The sequence below is a fragment of the Oncorhynchus clarkii genome, chromosome 16, assembly GCF_045791955.1.
Source record: "Oncorhynchus clarkii lewisi isolate Uvic-CL-2024 chromosome 16, UVic_Ocla_1.0, whole genome shotgun sequence".
Taxonomy (NCBI): domain Eukaryota; kingdom Metazoa; phylum Chordata; class Actinopteri; order Salmoniformes; family Salmonidae; genus Oncorhynchus; species Oncorhynchus clarkii.
The window spans coordinates 20,098,526-20,119,421 of NC_092162.1; the positions used below are offsets into that span (position 1 = coordinate 20,098,526).

Below are 20,896 nucleotides of genomic sequence, written 5' to 3' on the forward strand. Positions count from 1 at the left end.
ATTTTGGAATGAGATGTTCGACAAGCAGGTGTCCACATACTATTGGTCATGTAGTGTATAAGATCTCCGAAGCCTGTGTCTATCCCAAAACCCCATTCTTTCCCCATTAATTTCCCCCATAGGAATGGTTGAGCCAGAGAGTATGAGGCAAAACAACAGGTTTTACTCTGCCCAAAATCTGTCCACAGAAATAAGCCCACGAAGTGAGGATTTTTTATATGGAGGTCAATGAGATAAGAGTATCAAATTTGGTCAACAATAAAAAAGTATTGCTAATTTGCTAAATGGACTTATTTGACCAAATAGAAGTTTGGTTAGGTTAGGAATGCACTGATATAGGTGGACTCAAGTGGCATTTCGGCAACTTAGAAAAAATAACTTGATATTGGAGTTTGTTGTCATGGAGATAAACTCATTATGGATAAAACCCATTTTAGCATGGACATTGCCATTGAGGGCTTCCACCATTTTAAAGTAGTCAACTGGGTGGGGATTCCTATGAGTTGGGAGCCCGACCCATGTCTTGAGTTGGATAAGGATACTTTTAAGCATAAATTCCACACTAAACATGATATGGTAAAAGGTCATGTTAAATTGCGTAAAGCGACTGATGCATTCAGGGTTCAAATACGCATCACTGACACAAACATGTTTTTGAGTTATCCACCCTATGGACTCCAGAAAGACAACAGCAGGAAAAGTATGATTTTTTTATGTCATATTTCATTTTATCTATTGACATTTCAAAAGTCTTGTAGCGATAAGCTTCACTCATCTCGAATACAAAATGACTACTTGAGACACAATCACTAGTGAACGTCTACACACCCCTTGCACAGCCTTCCCATTTTGTGCCTTAAAATGAAATCTAAAAAGGGAATAAATGTGGGGGGGTTTGCCCCCTAACGATCTACACAACGTACTCCGCATTTTCAAAGCGAGAGAAAAAATATATACATTTTTCCAAATTCATCAAAAATGAAGATGTTTTGATTGCATATGTCTTCACACCCCAGAGTTAATACTTAGTGGAAGGAGCCTTTGGCAGCCATTACAGCTGTGAACAATTTTGAATAACATTCTACCAACTTTTATTTTAAACTATTGTGGTGGCAGCATCATGTTATGGGTATGCTTGTCACCGGCAGAGACTGGGGTGTTTTGTTAGGATCAAAATAAATATGAAGGGAGTAAAACCCAGCTAAAATGTTAGAGGAAAACCCACCTTAGTCTTCTGAAAACCTAACCCTGGGAGAGTTTTATTTTTCAATTACACAAATGTTAATGCCAAACATACCAGAATGGCTTTCCAAGAGGTGCTGAGTGTTCCTGCGTGGTCCAGGCCAGAAGGTTTATATATTACTGTCCATCAATTAACCTTAATTAACAGAGCTTGAGCAATATTGACAAAAACAATGTATACTGATTATACAAAACATTAAGAACACCTGCTCTTCCCATGACATAGACTGACCAGGTGAATCCAGCTGACAGTTATGATCCCTTATTGATGTCACTTGTTAAATCCACGTCAGTATAGATGAAGGAGAGGAGACAGGTTAAAGAAGGATTTTTAAGCCTTGAGACAATTGAGACATGGATTGTGTATGTGTGTCATTCAGAGGTTGAATGGGCAAGACAAAATATTTACAGTAAGTGCCTTTGAACATGGTATGGTAGTTGGTGCCAGGCGCACTGTTTTGTGTCAAAAACTGCAATGCTGCTGGGTTTTTCATGCTCAACAGTTTCCCGTGTGTATCAAGAATGGTCTACCAGCCAAAGGACTACCAGCCAAAGGACATCCAGCCGACTTGACACAACTGTGGGAAGCATTGGAGTCAACATGGGCCAGCATCTCTATGAAACGTTTTTGACACCTTGTAGAGTCCATGCCCTGACAAATTGAGGCTGTTCTGAGGGAAAAGGGGGGGGGGGGGTGCAACTCAATATTAGGAAGGTGTTCCTAATGTTTGGTAAACTCAGTGTATGTTGCCCTAAGAGTTGTGCAAATGTAACAGTCTTTGCTTCCGTCCCTCTCCTTGCTCCAACCTGGGCTCATACCAGGGATCCTCTGAAACCATCAACAACTGCCTCCCATGAAGCATAGTTAACTATCGCTACACAAAAGCCACGGCCCTTGCAGAGCAAGTGAAACAACTACTTAAAAGTCTCAGAGCAAGTGATGTCACAGATTGAAATGCTACTATCTAGCTAGCCATTTGGCACACCGGTTAGATCTCATTTAAAATGATTCCCAGCTGTAATGGCTGCCAAAATACTTCCATGAAGTATTAACTCTGGGGTGTGAACACAAATGCAATTTAGACATGTTCTTTTTTCTTGTGGAACATTTTCCATAATTTTCTTTAACTTTGAAAATGTGGAGTAGGTCATGTAGATCGGCAGGATTTGTATTTATTTAATCCCTTTTTAAATGTAATTTTAAGGCATGGGGGGAGTTGGATGTGTAGACTTTCACTAGGCACTGTACCACTCATCATTTGGAAATACATTAAAATACTGTACATTAACAGAGTGACACACAAATAATATCTTACTTAAAGGCCCAGTGCAGTCAAATTTCAGTTTTCCCTGTGTTTCGTATCATATTTTGTACAACAGCTGATGAAAATAACACTGTAAAAGTGGGAAAAATGTGATCAGTGTAACTTTCAGGTTTTGCCCGTTGAAAATACAATTTACACAGGACCTTCTAATCTGCAGGTTTTGCATAGGCGGAGTTGTCTTGCATGATGACATCCCCAGGCAGTATAAGTTAATAACAAAAAAAGTGTCAAACCTCTCTGCCAACAGCTAGTTTTCAAGTTACATTAGGCACCCCCAATTAGACCCCTCACTCAGACCACTCCTAGACAGACCTCTGAAACTTCTTGCTTGCGAAACAATTATTTTAGTAATTTTGTTTCACATTTTAATTTCAAACTATTACACTACGGTACTTAATTGTTTATTTATTTTTTTTTAAAATTTTACCCATTTTTCTCCCCAATTTCGTAGTATCCAATTGTTGTAGTAGCTACTATCTTGTCTCATCGCTACAACTCCCGTACGGGCTCGGGAGAGACGAAGGTTGAAAGTCATGCGTCCTCCGATACACAACCAACCAAGCCGCTGCTTCTTTAACACAGCGCACATCCAACCCGGAAGCCAGCCGCACCAATGCGCCGGAGGAAACACCGTGCACCTGGCCACCTTGGTTAGCGCACACTGCGCCCAGTCCGCCACAGGAGTCGCTGGTGCGCGATGAGACAAGGACACCCCTACCGACCAAGCCCTCCCTAACCCGGGCGACGCTAGGCCAATTGTGCGTCGCCCCACGGACCTCCCGGTCGCGGCCGGTTACGACAGAGCCTGGGCGCGAACCCAGGGACTCTGATGGCACAGCTGGCGCTGCAGTACAGCGCCCTTAACCACTGCGCCACCCGGGAGGCCCACGGTACTTAATTGTTACCCAGAAATGATTTGATATTAGATAAAAATGGCTGCATTTGGGCCTTTAATCTGAATAAATATTTACAACATGTGGAGGTAACTCAACTGGGTCGTTTAAGTGAATGAGGAATGACACCTGCATAGATGGACTAGACCCCGTGGTCTCATTAGGAGTTAGGTGTGTGCAGTCTGTACTCTTCTCCAGGGTTGCCGTTGTGGTACGACAATGCAGTTGAGCGAGAGTCTCAGGTGTCATGGAGGTGTTCCGAGCATGCTGTCTTGAACTTTGAGCCTGCGGAGATGGAGGACTATCAGGCTGGACTCCTGTTGGTGGTGGTGTAGAAGCTCCATTGTTCTCTGGAACTGTGGCGATGGAGAATGGTTCTACTCTTGTCTCGGTTAGTCACTGTCCACAGCACACCACCTCCACCTCCATCCTACAGCTTCGCAGTTTCTTCGCAAGCTCTGTCTTCACCTGCAACCAACAGAGGAAAAAACATTCTTCCCTCCCTTCAACTGAAATGTGTGAGTTTGTCCTTGCTAGTCACTGATGCACAGTCTACTATTCTTCATACAATTCTACTCCCTCAGTAAATGATAGCCTGTCTTTTTGCAAAACCAATTTTTAATCAAAGGATGTTGAATTGATGCATTTTTCCTACTCAGGAAGGGCGATTGCAGAGCAAAAGAGGACATCTGCAACTATACTGTACATGAGAATGGAAGAATCTTTCTGCCCCGAGGTCCACGAGGGGGCTAAAGGGGGCTTTGGCGCAAAATATTATCTGTATCTCCGTTGCGCTGTGTCAGCACAATGGACAGGGAACGCTGTGGTGTGTGTAGGGCGGCTATGAGAAGTCACTGGGTGGTAAGGTATGACTCCTTTTGGTTTCCATAAAAATCAGGCAGAAATGCATGCGTTCCTAAAGCACAGAAGTAAGACTCGAGGACTGCAAGGTTGCTGAGGACAGTGACAGACCCCGGCTTTAAGTTTACAGCCAGCATGTGGTGCACAGAATCCTCAGTCTTCTCCCTCCTCCAAACAAATTACTCCAGGCAAAAGCAACGGATCTTTACACTAGAGTCAAAGTGGTCCACAGTGTATTGGAGTGTGTCAAGAAGCTGTGGGGCGACAGTGAGTTCGAAGCCATTTAGGCACAGTGCAGTGCCAGTGGCACTGATGCACCACCACCAGCGCCAAGCAAACAACGATGTTACAGTATATAAGTACAAACCTCCAGGCCTACATGATGGCCAATACAGTAGGCCAGCAGAACTGAGGAGAAGAGACTGAGTGGAAAACACCGTTCTTCAGCACGTTGGATACCGTCATTGGTGAAACGTCAGAACTGGTGAAGGCCCTGTGTGCCTTTGACCCAGAGAGCCATGACTTTCTAAATGAGTTAAAAGGCGAATCCACTGCAAGATCTAAGCAAAACAGATTTGGTGGAAGCTGAGTTCAGTGCCGTTTGCTAGGTTTTTCTGACTGAAATCACCCGTTCTGGCTAAAAATGAGGACAAATTGACCCCACTTGATATCCTGCAACGATTCTCTGGGCCTCTTTCCGCTATGCCGACCATGCTTACTACACTGAAACATGGACTGACTTTTTGGGCGTCCAATCAGAACAGAACAAACACGCTACACCTGAGGAAAGCTCAACTAATCCAACTGGCATTTGAGGGGGATCTCACAAGAAGATTTCAAGGAATGATCGATTGATCGATTATTCAGGAAATTCCACAGAGCATCAAGGAAGCTGCAACCCTTTTGAAAACGTAAGATTGTTTCAATCTAGCTGGTTGGTTTTGATCAAAATCTTGCTTTAGGGTTTAGGGCGCTGTCCATGGTGTTGATGGAGCGCAGCGAGATGTCGTGGCATCGAACCTGTCACTTCTTGGTCAAAAGCAATTCTTGAACTTTTATGTTTACTGTGGTGTAGCGTAATTTCAAAAGCACTCAATGATCTTGGAGTCTCAGCATTTGAACGTTATGTTTATTGTGGAACAGCGTGATTATATCAGCAGAATTCAATATCATTCCAATGCAAGGACACCCCCAAAAATGTAGCCCCCTCGCCGATTTCAACTGCCCCTTTAGTCACTTTATCCTGGGGCCGGGTCTGAAGCTACCGCACATTAGAATGAACAAGTCTGACGTTCAAAAGGCATTAGTCTAATAATAGTAGTTGCCCGTTCCTAAAGTAATTCAGAATGTCATTAACATTTCTTTCAGACACTAGCGAACCTGTCAGATACTTGTGACCCATCTGACTTCACATCACACCATAACCCAGACCGTTTACAGCAATTGTCACAGATAATCGAGGTAGCCAAATGAGTCTTCAATCAGGGATGTGCAGTTGGCAGTAAGTGTGTGCGTTACAGCTTATATAGGAAAGGATGGGGCACCTCAGGGGGAGCATGTGATGAGTTTGATGGATGGAAAACAATAGAAAAACATAGAACATAACGGAAAAAAACACAATAGAATCTTACAAACCTCTTTGTTACAGTAGCAGTACAGCACAGCCACCAGAAATCCCTATAGAGACACAACGCTTGGGTTAAAACAAAACACTGATAGGCTTCACTTGCTAGGTAATAATGCAAGGCTATGGTTTGTTGACCTGGGTAACCTGGTTTCAGGTTCCTCACCTGAAATGAGTTGAGGAAGAGCGTGAAGAAGACCTTGATGTAGCGCAGGATGCCAGTGGTCTGCTCATCAGTGGCGAAGATGAAGATGACCTCATGGATGCCAAATAGAGGGATGAGGGTCAAGGTCGCCTTGGCCAAGCTATCAGGAGATAGGACATAGGGAGGAAATTTGTCTCACTGTCTCAACTAATTTTCCGCATGTCTTGCCCTCTTTCTTTTAATCTGCTCCTTTATCTTTCCTCCTCTCTCTGTCACCAACTATCAAATTGGATGCCACATCGGTAAAGGAAGAGGCCTGTGTGTAATATCATTATATCAGACTCTTGTCCTTCTTCCTTACCGAAGCTTGTAGTCAGGATAGCCATTCTGATTGTTGGCACGTAGTTTGGATAGAATCACCTTCAAAATCTTCATGAAAATCAATAAGTTGATCTGTTGACAGTAGCATTTGCAAGCTTTCAAAAACAAACACACACACACACAGCCATGTATGACAAGTAGGCTATAAATATGCAGACCAACACAATGCACACAGACAGGCACGCAAATACACACACACACACACACACACACACACACACACACACACACACACACACACACACACACACACACACACACACACACACAATAATGTACATAATAACAGAGCCAATAGCCGCCCTCACCAGTGACGCGAACAGAATGGGGAACCGTATTATCCACCAGTAGCTCATATTTTCATTGACAGCCCAGCACCTGAGGGTACCACATTGGGACATTCATTGTTTACGTCTGTCTCTAAATCAATGCAAACAACAGGCCGTGCAGTGTGCACTGATTGAGGTGACACATGGACACCCACTCACTCTTTGTTTTCTCTCAATAGCTTGGCCAACATCCAAGGAAGGACAAATAAAAGAGGGGTTCCTGACAAAGAAAGACATTGAGCATTAATAAGACACAGTGGGTATAAAAGGAAGAAGTGGTATTTTGGATGTAGACAAAGGATACGTTACTCACCCCAGCCGAGGCAGATATAAGGCAAGTACTTGTTGTTCTCAATTAATACGGAGGCGATGAGCACCGAATACAGGTAGATGGCTTCTCCAAAGAACCAGTAGTGATTGGCTAGAACACAATACTGCATCACCACCTGGGCCATCCTGCAGCCAATGGCAGCCTTGAAATAAAGATGGTAAAGATGGTGATTACTATAAAGGTCAATCAGTGATGACATTTCAAAAACAACTAGTCTCCACAGATCATGTCACCATATTCAAGGGTATTCAAGTGTTTGCAGACTTGAAGGAATAAATATGATAGGAACAAGCAATGTGGTAGCTCCACCTACACTGCTCACAACCCACCTCGTGACTCAGCATTTCTCCCAGGTCGGCCTGTCTCATGATCTCCCGGCCCCAGTGACGCTCCAGCATGGTGTCCTTGACGATCACCGACACAGCTCGCAGGATGAAAGACACAAACAAGTTTGCGTGGATGTAGTTGCGGGTGCAGTGAAGCTTCCTGATAGGGAACAATAGAGGCAGATGGCCAAGAAGTATTACTACCAAAAAAATACCATCAAAGAATACTACCCAGAAATCTTCTCAAGATGTTCTTATGTTTAGTCACACTCACAAACCTTCCCATACTGTTACTTCTCTATGGTTGCTTTTCCAATGCTCATCCAAAGTATCCTTTTGGGCTTTCTGTGGTAAATATGACTTTGATGTAAGTGCTTGATTACTGGAGTAGAGATGAGTGAAGTGGACCAGTGTTTCTATTTGAAGAGTGGTGGCGAACAGAAGGACAAGTGTACCTGATACTCAGTAGAATGATGAGCGCTGAGACCAGGGTGAAGAGGGACAGGGTGTAGCCAACCGTGTAAAGCATCCTGAAGCTCACCATCAACTGCTTGAACCACAGCTGTGGAAAAAACAATGCAGAGCGGCGTTACCATGGAAACTCATGTCAGAAGAGATTATGTTAAGTAGGACTTTATATACACATCTTGTCACTGACAAAGACGGAAACAACTTTTTTTTTTTTTTAAAGCGTTGGCCGTTCCCATACCGCTTCCTAGCCTTTCCCCTTAGCCTTAATCCATTAATGTTTGCAGATCTGTAAGGTGGAAACGCCATCATTACACTGCTCATACCTACAATATCCAGACCCTTCAGATCTTACAAACATTGAAGGCTTTGCGTTAAGGGACTGCATACGTTTACAGTAGTACAGTCCTCCAAATGACGGAACAGAAGGCTGATTTACCTGAAGAGCTCAGGGGCACAGTGCTCATTAACACCTACAAGTACAAAACAATAGATAGTGTTTTTGCCAGGTACCTCCTGAGATGTGATTTCCTGTTCCTCTTCACACTGAGACATGTCCCTCCAGACTTCCCCGTCCTCCTCCTCCACCCAGTGGCCATCAGAGCCACACCGCCGACGCACCACACCCTGAGACACTGGACATCCCGCAGACATGTCCAGTGTTTGCGCACATACGCACACATGCACGTGCGCGCACACACACAAACATAAACACACATTGAGTGCACAGACAAAAATATTTTTCCACAGAAACACGCATACAGCTTGTGCCCACACACACCCACACACTATTCTGAAAGCAACACGTACAAACAATGTTTCCGAATTGGCATAATTATTGGAGCTGTGTCTGAGAGTAGGCGTGCTAAAATAGGATCAGTTTTGCCATTTAGATCGGTTGGGTTCTGAGAATATGAAATGTTACTTATTCATGTCACTGATGGAGTGCTCAGGTTGAGGGTCTACAACAGAAGTTAAGGGTTATAAGAGGAAGGTATACAGTGGGTGCAGCTAAGCTTGGAATGTATTGAGTGCAGGGAAGTGATTACATGTGGCAGGCATTGAGAAGGGGAGACGGTGGAGAGATTAGAAACTAACAAATGCCACTAAGGGAGAGAGGGTAATGTATAACGTTTACATTATGTACGGATATGTTATTGTTAGTCATTAGGGATCTCCTGGGAGGAGAAGAGACACAGTCTGGTATCAATAACCATGACATATCACTATGGTTCTGTCTAGCAACAGGGATGCATTGGCTGTTCGGTTGTGGAGGAGGAGACTCAGCCTAGGGGAAAGGGTTAAATATCAGTGCTTGTGTGAAATGTTTTTCTGTCTGAATTACAGCTGAATTACAGCTGTACCCTTTAGGAAGAATTAAACTTGGTTAAGCTTCTCTAGTGTTCGTGAGTAATTTACTCTGAAAAATAAGAACCTAACAGATCATAATGAATATGATTATTAGAACAGCACAGCTACCTTTATATGTTTTATGAATAGGTCAATATATTTTGGGGTATTATTCTGTGACATCATATCACAATTCAATAGATGACCATCGACAATACAATGTAGATTTCAAAAAAATAAAAAAAAGTCAGTCACCTTTGTCAAACCAGGGCAGGTAGGAGGGACAGGACACATTGACCACCGACCCAGGAGGACCATCAGGCCAGCAGGCGTAGCGGTCAAACGTCCTGTTACAGAACAAGCCTGGGAGACAGAGAAAGAACATGACCACGAGCGTTCCATTTGTAGCCTGGTCATCCAGACTGGCCAAAATAGTGTGTGCAGTGTTTAGAATGCCTGTACGAGGCAATTCTATCTGACCAAGGATAGGCAACTACAACTAGCTGCACTTCAATGTAAACTTACAGCGCATTTCGAAAGTATTCAGACCCCTTGACTTTTCCACATTTTGTTACATTACAGCCGTATTCTAAAATTGATGAAAACAAATACAAAATTATCATCCATTTACACACAATACCCCGCAAAATGTTTTTTGGGGATTTCTTTTGCAAATGTATAAAAAATGAAAAAATGAAATATCACATTTACACACTAAGTATTCAGACCCTTTACTCAGTACTTTGTTGAAGCACCTTTGGCAGCGATTACAGACTAAAATCTTCTTGGATATGGCGCTACAAGCTTGACACACCTGTATTTGGGGAGCTTCTCCCATTTTTCTCTGCAGATCCTCTCAACGCTCTGTAAGGTTGGATGGGAAGCATTGCTGCACAGCTGTTTTCAGGTCTCTTCAGAGATGTTAGATTGGGTTCAAGTCCGGGGTCTGGCTGTGCCACTCAAGGACATTCAGAGCCTTGTCCCGAAGCCACTCTTGCGTCGTCTTAGCTCTGTGCTTAAGGTCGTTGTCCAGTGGAAGGTGAACCTTTGCCCCAGTCAGAGTTCTTGAGCACTCTGGAGCATCAAGGATCTCTTTGTACTTTGCTCCGTTCATCTTTCCCTCGATCCTGACTAGCCTCCCAGTACACCATGCTTCACCGTAGGGATGGTGCCAGATTTCCACCAGACGTGACACTTGGTATTAAGGCCGAAGAGTTCAATCTTGGTTCCATCTGACCAGATAATCTTGTTTCTCATGGTCTGAGTCCTTTAGTCTGAGTCCTGAGTCCTTTAACTCCAAGCGGGCTGTCATGTGCCTTTTACTGTAGAATGGCTTCCATCTGGCAATCTACCATAAATACCTGATTGGTGGAGTTCTGCAGAGATGGTTGTCCTTCTGGAAGGTTCTCCCATCTCCACAGAGAAATTCTGGAGCTCTGTCAGAGTGACCATCAGGTTCTTGGTCACCTCCCTGACCAAGGCCCTTCTCCCCCGATTGTTGAGTTTGGCCCGGGCGGCCAGCTCTAGGAAGAGTCTTGGTGGTTACAAACTTCTCCCATTTAAGAATGATGGAGGCCGCTGTGTTCTTCGGTATCTTCAATGCTGCAGAAATGTTTTGGTACCCTTCCCCAGATCTGTGCTTCAACACAATCCTGTCTCAGAGCTCTACAGACAATTCCTTCGAACTCATGGCTTGGTTTTTGCTCTAATATGCAATGTCAACTGTGGGACCTTATATAGACAGGTGTGTGCATTTCCAGATCATGCCCAATCAATTGAATTTACCACAGGTGGACTTAGGACTGTGGCAGTCACAAAATTTCATCAGCCGGTGATTATCAAGCAAATAACTGTCAGTCTCCGGGTAATTGACCGTTAATTAACATAAACACATGTAGCATCTCCTGGCTTCCACACATAGCCTACAAGACACTGATGCAGACCTTTGGATCATCTTCATTTTAAAAAGTCTAACAAATCCATGTAATATAGCCTACACCTTCACAATAAATGCATTATTCATTTTAGACAGGTCTAAAGAAACATAATATGAAGAAAATGCAGTCTATTTCGGAAGAACAGAATAGCATACTCTGAGTTGTCCTTATGTTAGGTCTTGATCTGGCTATGCCAAATGGCTGTGGGCTATACTATTTAATTTAGCTGACAAGATTTGCTTAGAATTCCGTGGCTTTATTAATATTATTTTATAGTATGAAGAATACAATTGAACAAAGCTGAATAAAATAGAAAGGATATTTTCTCCAAACGATTTGAGGGAGTGTGCACATGTGGCTATTCTGTGTTGAGCGGTTAACAAAGAAATATGTACTCCCATATGCTTAATTTAGAGTTATTAATGTAACTTTAGTGGTTCTACAAATGTTGGGCTATATGTTTTGATTTTTAATACATTGTAACATAACGTATGATGCGACTCTAATGATGATTTTTTAAAAGTTGCTTCAAATGAATGAGCTCTGCTTTTTCTTTTGCACTGGCTGTACACACTTCATAAGTCTTGGCCCAGAGTGCTGCGTTGTGCCCTTCCCCCGGAGTGCTGCTGCTCTGAAGCACCTCTCACTCATATGGCTGCCATCACCTGATCAGGTCTTTCTCACAGGCTACAAGTGTAGACAGACACATCGGGGAAGCAACTGCGCGCATCCTTATCCAGTTCCAAGTTGCATATTGAAGATATTGGAAGAACTGTCCACATGTACTTTTCAGCCAAGAAGATGAGTAGACCTAACGAACAGCAAGAGCACTAGCCTATGCCAATTTACTATCCCATAGTACAAAAGTTGACCTATTCTATTCTGTGCGAGAAATACATATTCCAAACATAGTCTAGGACAGTTGTGGGATGCGACAGATCCCAAATTAATAGAACCACTAGCATAAAGAAAACAGATCAGAACATTTAGATGAAAATGTGGATAAACTGGGCCTCCCGGGTGGCGCAGTGGTTAAGGGTGCTGTACTGCAGCACAATCCCGTATAATCCCGTTAATGGAATATATTTATCAATTAACAAAATGCAAAGTGAGTGAATAGAAGAAAAATCTATATCAAATCAATGACCCTTTGCCTTCAAAACAGCATAAATTATTCTTGCACACAGTTTGTGAAGGAACTCGGCAGGTAGTTTGGGCCAAACAACCACAGTTCTTCTGTGGATTTAGGCAGCCTCAGGTGCTTCTCTCTCTTCATGTAATCCCAGACTGACTCAATGATGTTGAGATCAGGGCTCTGTGGGGGCCATACCATCACTTCCAGAACTTCTTGTTTTTATTTACGCTTAAGATAGTTCTTAATTATGTTTGCTGTATGTTTGGGGTTGTTGTCATGCTGGAGGTTAAATTTGGGACCAATTAGATGCCTCCATGATGGTATTGCATGATGGATAAGTATCTGCCTGTAAACTCCAATTGCAGAAATGCAGCCCCTAACTTGCAAGGAACCTCCACCACGCTTCACTGTTGCCTGCAGACAGTCATTCGTGTACCACTCTCTAGTCCTTTGGCAAACAAACTGCCTTTGTCACGTCCTGACCTTAGTTCTTTTTTTTATGTCTCTATTTTAGGTTGGTCAGTGCGTGAGTTGGGGTGGGCATTCTATGTTTTGTTCTATGTTTGTATTTCTATGTGTTTGGCCTAGTATGGTTCCCAATCAGAGGCAGCTGTCAATCGTTGACTCTGATTGAGAACCATACTTAGGCAGCCTGGTTTCACCCTTGAGTTGTGGGTAGTTGTTTTCTGTTGTGTGTCTGCACCAGCCAGAACTGTTTCGGTCGTTCGCGTTGTTATTTTTGTGATTTCAGTGTTCATTTTATAAATATGGACACATATCACGCTGCACCTTGGTACTCTCCTTCCAACAGCCATTACAGAACTACCCACCACAACCGGACCAAGCAGCGTGGTAACCAGGAGCAGAGGGGTCAGGACTCCTGGACATGGGAGGAGATTTTGGACGGTAAGGGACCCTGGGCACAGGCTGGAGAATATCGGCGCCCCAGGGAAGAGCTGGAGGCAGCCAAAGCCGAGCGGCGGCATTATGAGGAGTTAGCACGGCAGCGCAACAGGGACAAGAGGCAGACCCAAAAATGTATTGGGGGGGGCACACAGGGAGTGTTGCTAAGTCAGGTAGGAGACCTGAGCCAACTCCCTGTGCTTACCATGGAGAGAGTTTGACCGGGCAGGCACCGTGTTATGCGGTGCGCACGCATAGTCCGGTGCGCTACATCGCAGCTCCTCGTATCGCCGGGCTAGAGTGGGCATCGAGCCAGGAGGAATGAAGCCGACTCAGCGCATCTGGTCTTCAGTGCGTCTCCTCGGCCCTTATATGGCACCAGCCCTACGCACGGTGTCCCCGGTTCACCAGCACAGCCCAGTGCGGTCTGTTCCACCCCGCCGCACTTGCCGGGCTACAGGGGGTATCCAGCCAGGACAGGTTGTGCAGGCTCGGTGCTCGAGACCTCCAGTGTGCCTCCACGGTGCAGTCCATTCGGTGCCTCCTCCATGCACCAGGCCTCCTGTGGCAGCCCCACGCACCAGGCTGTCTCTCCGTCTCCTCCCTCCAGGTGCTCCCGCCTGTCCAGCGCTTCCAGAGTCTCCCTCCTGTCCAGCACTTCCAGAGCCTCCCTCCTGTCCGGAGCCGCCAGAGCCGCTCGTCAGTCAGGAGCTGCCAGAGCCGCTCGTCAGTCAGGAGCTGCCAGAGCCGCTCGTCAGTCAGGAGCTGCCAGAGCCGCCCGTCAGTCAGGAGCTGCCAGAGCCGCCCGTCAGTCAGGAGCTGCCAGAGCAGCCCGTCAGTCAGGAGCTAGCAAAGCCGCTCTTCACTCCGGCGCTGCCAGAGTCTCCCGTCTATTCGGGGCCCACTGAAAGGGTCCCCAGTCCGGGGTCGGCGGTGAGGGTCGCCGCTCAAAAAGGCGCCACCTAAGTGGGCCAAGATTAAGGTGGAGTGGGGTCCATGTCCCGCGCCAGAGCTGCCACCGCGGACAGATGCCCACCCAGACCCTCCCCTATGGGTTTAGGTTTTGCGGCCGGAGTCCGCACCTTTGGGGGGGGGGGGTTACTGTCACGTCCTGACTTTGTCTCTATTTTAGGTTGGTCAGGGCGTGAGTTGGGGTGGGCATTCTATGATTTGTTCTAGTGGGTAGTTGTTTTCTGTTGTGTGTCTGCACCAGCCAGAACTGTTTCGGTCGTTCGCGTTGTTATTTTTGTGATTTCAGTGTTCATTAAATAAATATGGACACATACCACGCTGCACCTTGGTCCTCTCCTTCCAACAGCCGTTACAGCCTTATGCTACAGCCAAATTTTTCAAATTTTAACTCATCAGTCCAGAGCACCTACTGCCATTTTTTTGCACCCCAGTTCCTGTGTTTTCATGCACAGTTGAGTCGCTTGGCCTTGTTTCCACGTCGGAGGTATGGCTTTTTGGCCACAAGTCTTCCATGAAAGCCACTTCTGACCAGACTTCTCCAGACAGTAGATGGGTGTACCAGGGTCCCACAGTTTTTTGCCAATTCTGAGATGATGGCGCTGCTGGACATCTTCTGATTGTGAAGGGAAGTAAGCATGATATGTCTTTCATCTGCTGCAGTAAGTTTCCTTAGCCAACCACTGCGACTACGGTCCTCAACGTTGCCCGTTTCTTTGTGCTTCTTCAAAAGAGCTTGGACAGCACATCTGGAAACCCCTGTCAACCTTGACATTTCTGCCTGGGAGAGACCTTGCTGATGCCGTATAACTACCTTGTGTCTTGTGTCTGGTGTATGACTCTTGACGGTAAACTGTCTTCAGCAACCTCACCTTGTTAGCTAAGTTTGGCTGTTCCTCACCCAGTTTTATTCGTCCTACACAGCTGTTTCTGTTTCAGTTAATGATTGTGTTTCAACCTACATATTGAGTTGATGATCATTAGCACCTGTTTGGTGTAATTGTTTAATCATACATATGCCTACAAAATCTCTGACTTTGTGCAAGTGTACCTAAAATAATTGATGCTGTTTTAAAAGCAAAGGGTGGTCACACCAAATATGGATTGGTTTAGATTTTTCTTCTGTTCACTCACGTTGCATTTAGTTAATTGATAAATATAATCTATTAGCAGGTCTATTTTTGAAAGCATTCTTACTTTACAGCATTTTTTCACACCTGCCTAAAACCTTTGCACAGTACTGTATGTGTGAAATTTGCTTTGATTTAGAATGGACAATTATCTTGCACCTGTCTGGAAACAGGGGCAGGGGAAAAAATACATGTCATCTTGTGTACTTAAATAGCATGCCAGCCAGATAGACTGCACTCTTGTTGTAAAGATACGCAAAGTGCTTAATATTAGGAAAGTTGAGAAAAAATTATAGGCCAAGTCTATAGAAAGCTGATGGGACCCTCCTCTTTTCATAGAGGCCATCACTCTGTTTTCTCATGCCTATAGAAATGTTGCGCAACATGACCTCATGGGCTCTCATGAAGTGTTTGATTCGATTTTTTCAGTAACATTTGCATTAATGTTAGAGTGATTATAGGGACAAAAGTGCTGAATACCAGGCAGTTAGCAAGTTTGGTAGGCTACTAATGACCATGAGCAGCATCAGAGCTTGGAGAAGCCTAATTACTGTGACTAAACGGTCACATGGAATTTGACTGCTTTCATGACTCGTGACCCCGGTGGCAGTAATATGGTCATCGCAACAGCCCTAGGTGGACTCTAATCAAGTTGTAGAAACATCTCAAGGATGACCAATGGAAACAGGATGCACCTGAGCTCAATTTCGAGTCTCATAGCAAAGGGTCTGAATACTTATGTTAATAAGGTATTTCATTTTTACATTTGTAATAAATGTTTACAAAAAAATGTAAACCTGTTTTTGCTTTGTCATTGTGGGGTATTGTGTGTATATTGATGAGGGAAAACATGTTTTAATCCATTTTAGAATAAGTCTGTAACAAAGTTATGTGAAAAAAGTACAAGGGTCTGAATACTTTCCGAATGCACTGTATATGTCTATCAAGGGTACTCTGAGCAGGGCAAAATTCAGTTGGTTGTACAGTAATCCAAAAAGGTTGGAAACCACTGTTCTACCAGAAGCCTTCTGGCCTACTTCATAATATAAAACAACAACAAAAAATATGCCAATGGAACCAATCCTATTTTATCCTTAATTAGTCTTGCTTGCCAGACTTATGGCACTCTACTCCCAGGTGTGTGAGAGACTGTGGGAAGTTTACCAAGGAACCACTTCTAAATGCCAAATCTATTTGAGTCGAGTTGTGTTCTTACCTTGAGGAAATGGCTCATAGTCAATCATCTTCACACATTCGTCTTTGTAGTGGATCCACCTCATGTAGGTCTCCTCCAGGACTTTCCCACCGACCATCTCCACCTGGAAGAGGAAACAAAAAAAAACATTAATGGAATAGCCTTCTTCTCTTTTGCCATCTAGTGGGATTTCAAAAACATGATTGAATGAATGAATGAATGGGGGCAGCTAAAAATGTATTGCTCTGTACGACAGTAGCTACGTTCTGTCTCACCACAGTCCAACCATTAAACAATAGGTGTTTCCTCTGTACAGACTCAACTCACTGTACACTGTACACTCACTGTACTCTACAGTGTCCAACAGTTATAAGTGGCTCTTGATAGCACTTTGGCTATTATGGTGTGTCACGTTCAACAACACTCACGACTGTATGGTTCTGCTCAAAACAACACAACATTTGCATGTAACAGATACAGTCTCAATACAGTATTTTGTTCATATCTCACCTTTAGCATCTTCAGCAGCAGTAGGCAGGTCAGGGCCATGCTTCCCATGGTACAACTCATCTCTGTTCGGGGGATGAGCGCTCTCTGTGAGGTCAAGAACACTTTTTTTTAGGAACTCAGTCGGGTTCTCAACTTACTGTTGAGCGTTAAAATAGTAGAATACACCAGGTGCAATTTCAAAATTTGGTTGTGCGTCAGCAGTTTTCCTCTTGCTATGTCAGTCACTGACAGTCACTCAATTAGTCCTTCAGTAAAACATTTTTGATTGGTTAGTCTACCCAGGTATCAAAACTTGTAGTAATCATAGCCAAATTATCGACCGGGCACGTGCCCAGGGGCCCTGACCTCCATGGGGTCTCCAATGATTTTGTTAGTCACTCTCACTCAGATATTATATTAACATGGCATAAGTCATGGGAAAATGTGTCTAATTTCAGAAAACGTGCTTATAGAACTGCCAAAATGTCTCTCCACCCCATGGCAAAACAAGTAGAATTGCAAGAAAGTATGTTTTCTCCAACCCATAGCAAAATGTGTATAATTTCAGCAAACTGGAAAACTGAGAAGAAGAAAAAATTGTCTAGATAGTGTAATGTAATGTGTAAAAACTTTAAAACATTAAATGTTTCTCCGGCGTCAAGAGGGTGTCACACATTTTTATTTATTTTAACCAAATAGTCCCCCCTTGCGTCACAATGAAATTTGATAAACTATTAGCGTCTGTTGCTATATCAACAGATAATTACAGCCAAAATAATGTTATTTTCATCCCCACTATGTAAACAAAGCTGATTACCAGGACAGTTTTGCTGTTTAAAGTAGTGTTGTTTAGCTAATAAGATGAAAACAAGACTTCAAACTACTTTTAGGTGCCTTGTTAACTAGGGATGCACAATATCGGAATTGGCCGATATTAGCTAAAAATGCCAACATCGGTATCGGCCCAATGTCTAATTTAACGCAGATATGCAAAACCGATGTCAAAGCTGACGTGCATACCTATATAACGTAGGTACATGATCAAATTTTGCGCATCACGTGCAACACAGCATTTATAACCTAGTGTCCTAACCTAGCCCACAATGTCTGCTGTGTGGATCGAGCAGTCAACAAGTCGAGCAGTCATTTGAAAGAGGAAGAACATTTCAGCGAGACAACGAAATCCATTAACGCCAAAGCGAAATCCATTAACGCCAAGATAATGGAATTCATTGCCCTTAACAATCAACCGTTCTCTGTCGTGGGTGATGTTGGCTTTCGCTGACTGGTCGAGCACCGGTACACACTACCAAGTGGGCTATTTTTCAGATGTTGCCCTACCGGAGTTACACAGTAATAGCGTCACTGCTATTAGCTTCACGACTGACATTTGGACCAGTGATATCAGCCCCATGAGCATGCGGAGTCTGACAGCACAGTGGGTAGTTGAGGATTTCGTACTGAGGAAAGTCGTATTGCATGCTCAGGAATATGCTGGTTGTCATACCGCTGCTGCCATTTCAATGGCATTTGAGAACATGTTTCAACATGTTTTTGGTTCCAACAGCTGTGTCTTTGTGAGACGCAAAGTAGGTGAACGGATGATCTCTGCATGTCTGGTTCCCACCGTGAAGCATGGAGGAGGAGGTGTGATGGTGTTTTACTGGAGCAACTGTCTGTGATTTATTTAGAATTCAAGGCACACTTAACCAGCAAATTAGATGGGATACCACAGCATTCTGCAGCGATATGCTATCCCATCTAATTTGCACTTATTGGGACTAACATTTGTTTTTCAACAGGACAATGACCCAACACACCACCAAATCAAATCAAATCACATTTTATTTGTCACATGCACATGGTTAGCAGATGTTAATGCGAGTGAAGCGAAATGCTTGACCAGGCTGTGTAAGGGCTATTTGACCTAGAAGGAGAGTGATGGAGTGCTGCATCAGATGACCTGGGCTCCACAACTACCCAACCTCAACCAAATTGAGATGGTATGGGATGAATCGGACTGCAAAGTGAAGGAAAAGCAGCCAACAAGTGCTCAGCATATGTGGGAACTCCTTCAAGACTGTTGGAAAAGTGTTCCAGATGAAGCTGGTTGAGAGAATGCCAAGAGTGTGCAAAGCTGTCATCAAGGCAAAGGGTGGCACCTTTGAAGAATCTCAAATATAAAATATATAATTAATTTAACACTTTTTTGGTTACTACATGATTCCATATGTGCTATTTCATAGTTTGGATGTCTTCACTATTATTCTACAATGTGGAAAATAGTAAAAAGAAAGAAAAGCCCTTGAATGAGTAGGTGTGTCTAAACTTTTGACTGGTACTGCATGTACCTATTGTTGGTCCTAGGATACAACAATGAATAATGTTCAACTAACACATACCATTGTAATGGAGGGGGACACCTTGGGCAGGGGGACATTATTTGGCATGATAGGCCCCCCCAACAAAATTGTGCCTGAGGGCCTCAAAAGCATATAGCATATATTCTGACCCATAGACGGATCAGTGTCAGCCTTCAATCATCACAGATGGTTTGTAGCACACTTTGAGAAACCTTATTATACTTTATTATAAATAGGAATGAGTCATCCTCCTTCATATGCTCTGCAAATATGGCCATTCATCAATCTATCATTCAAAGAGGGAAATCTCTAAACAAACAGAGCAAGATATCCACTTACCCCACTTAGGAGAACATTAGGAGAACATTATATCCTAGGGCAATAATTACCCCTGCACACCTTTGAAACACTTGTTTAATCCCAAACTGATGTACCATATGATGAGGTTTTTTTTCACACTAAAGCGCATCATTCTGGGAGGGAGTAAGAGGGGAAGAAACAGAGAGAACAGCAGCAGTGGGTATTGTTACACATTCCAGTCTGTGCTAGTGAAACAGTCCTGCAGCTTAGCATCTGCTTCATCGGACCACTTCCAAATTGGGCGCATCACTGGTACTTCCTGTTTGAGTTTTGGCTTGCAAGCAGGAATCAGGAGGACAGAGTTATGGTCAGATTTGCTAAATGGAGGGCGAGGGAGAGCTTTGTATGCATTTGTATGTGTGGAGTAAAAGGGATTTAGAGTTTTTTTGCCACTAGTTGCTCAGGTGACATGCTGGTAGAAATGAGTTAAGACGGATTTCAGTTTCCCTGCATTAAAATCACCAGCTACTAGGAACGCAACCTCTAGATTAGCATTTTCTTGTTTGCTTATATCCCTATACAGACAGCTATAATAGACAGCTATGAAAAATATAGATGAAAAATCTCTTGGTAAATAGTATGCTCTACAGCTTATCATGAGTTATTCTAGCTCAGGCTAACAGAACCTTGAGACGTACTTAACAAAGAGACACACACTTCCCCCCTTGAGTTTACCCTAAGCTGCTGTTCTGTCCTGCCAATGCATAGAAAAAACATCTTGATGTACACTGAGTGTACAAAATGAGTGTACAAAACATTAGAAACACCTTCCTAATATTGAGTTGCACCCCCTTTGCCCTCAGAACAGCCTCAATTCGTCGGGGCACGGACTCTACAAGGTGTCGAAAGCATTCCACAGGGATGCTGGCCCATGTTAACTCAAATGCTTCCCAAATTTGTGTCAAGTTGGCTGGAAGTCCATTGGGTAGGGGACCATTTTTGATACACACGGGAAACTTTTGACTGTAAAAGAATGCAGCAGCGTTGCAGTTCTACCATACCCCATTCAAAAGGCACTTAGATATTTTGTCTTGCCCATTCACTCCCTGATTGGCACACATAAACAATCCATGTCTCAGTTGTCTCGAGGCCTAAACATCCTTCTTTAACATGTCTCCTCCCCTTCATCTACACTGATTG

General features: G+C 43.8%; 1 protein-coding gene across 1 annotated transcript; it reads right to left on the reverse strand.

Annotated features, from left to right (window-relative positions):
* Positions 1-3,856: 3,856 nt before the first annotated feature.
* Positions 3,857-17,114, reverse strand: LOC139367505 (glucagon receptor-like). Its single transcript, XM_071105738.1, has 13 exons — positions 17,055-17,114; positions 16,566-16,668; positions 9,531-9,638; positions 8,439-8,560; positions 7,913-8,019; positions 7,461-7,617; positions 7,114-7,273; positions 6,960-7,020; positions 6,780-6,849; positions 6,452-6,543; positions 6,112-6,250; positions 5,957-5,998; positions 3,857-3,928 (listed from the first exon to the last, which is right to left on the reverse strand). The coding sequence occupies exons 1-13, from the start codon at positions 17,112-17,114 to the stop codon at positions 3,857-3,859; spliced, it is 1,293 nt and encodes a 430-aa protein (XP_070961839.1).
* Between the last annotated feature and the right edge of the window lie 3,782 nt (positions 17,115-20,896).

Bases quoted from the DNA above. Each gene is read 5' to 3' on its own strand.
- LOC139367505 (XM_071105738.1), bottom strand. From the start codon at position 17,114: ATGAGTTGTACCATGGGAAGCATGGCCCTGACCTGCCTACTGCTGCTG. The intron at 16,669-17,054 runs GTGAGATATGAA...TTCCTCTTCCAG, and splicing joins TGCTGCTGAAGATGCTAAAG to GTGGAGATGGTCGGTGGGAA. The intron at 7,021-7,113 runs GTGAGTAACGTA...TTTCTTTGTCAG, and splicing joins TTATATCTGCCTCGGCTGGG to GAACCCCTCTTTTATTTGTC.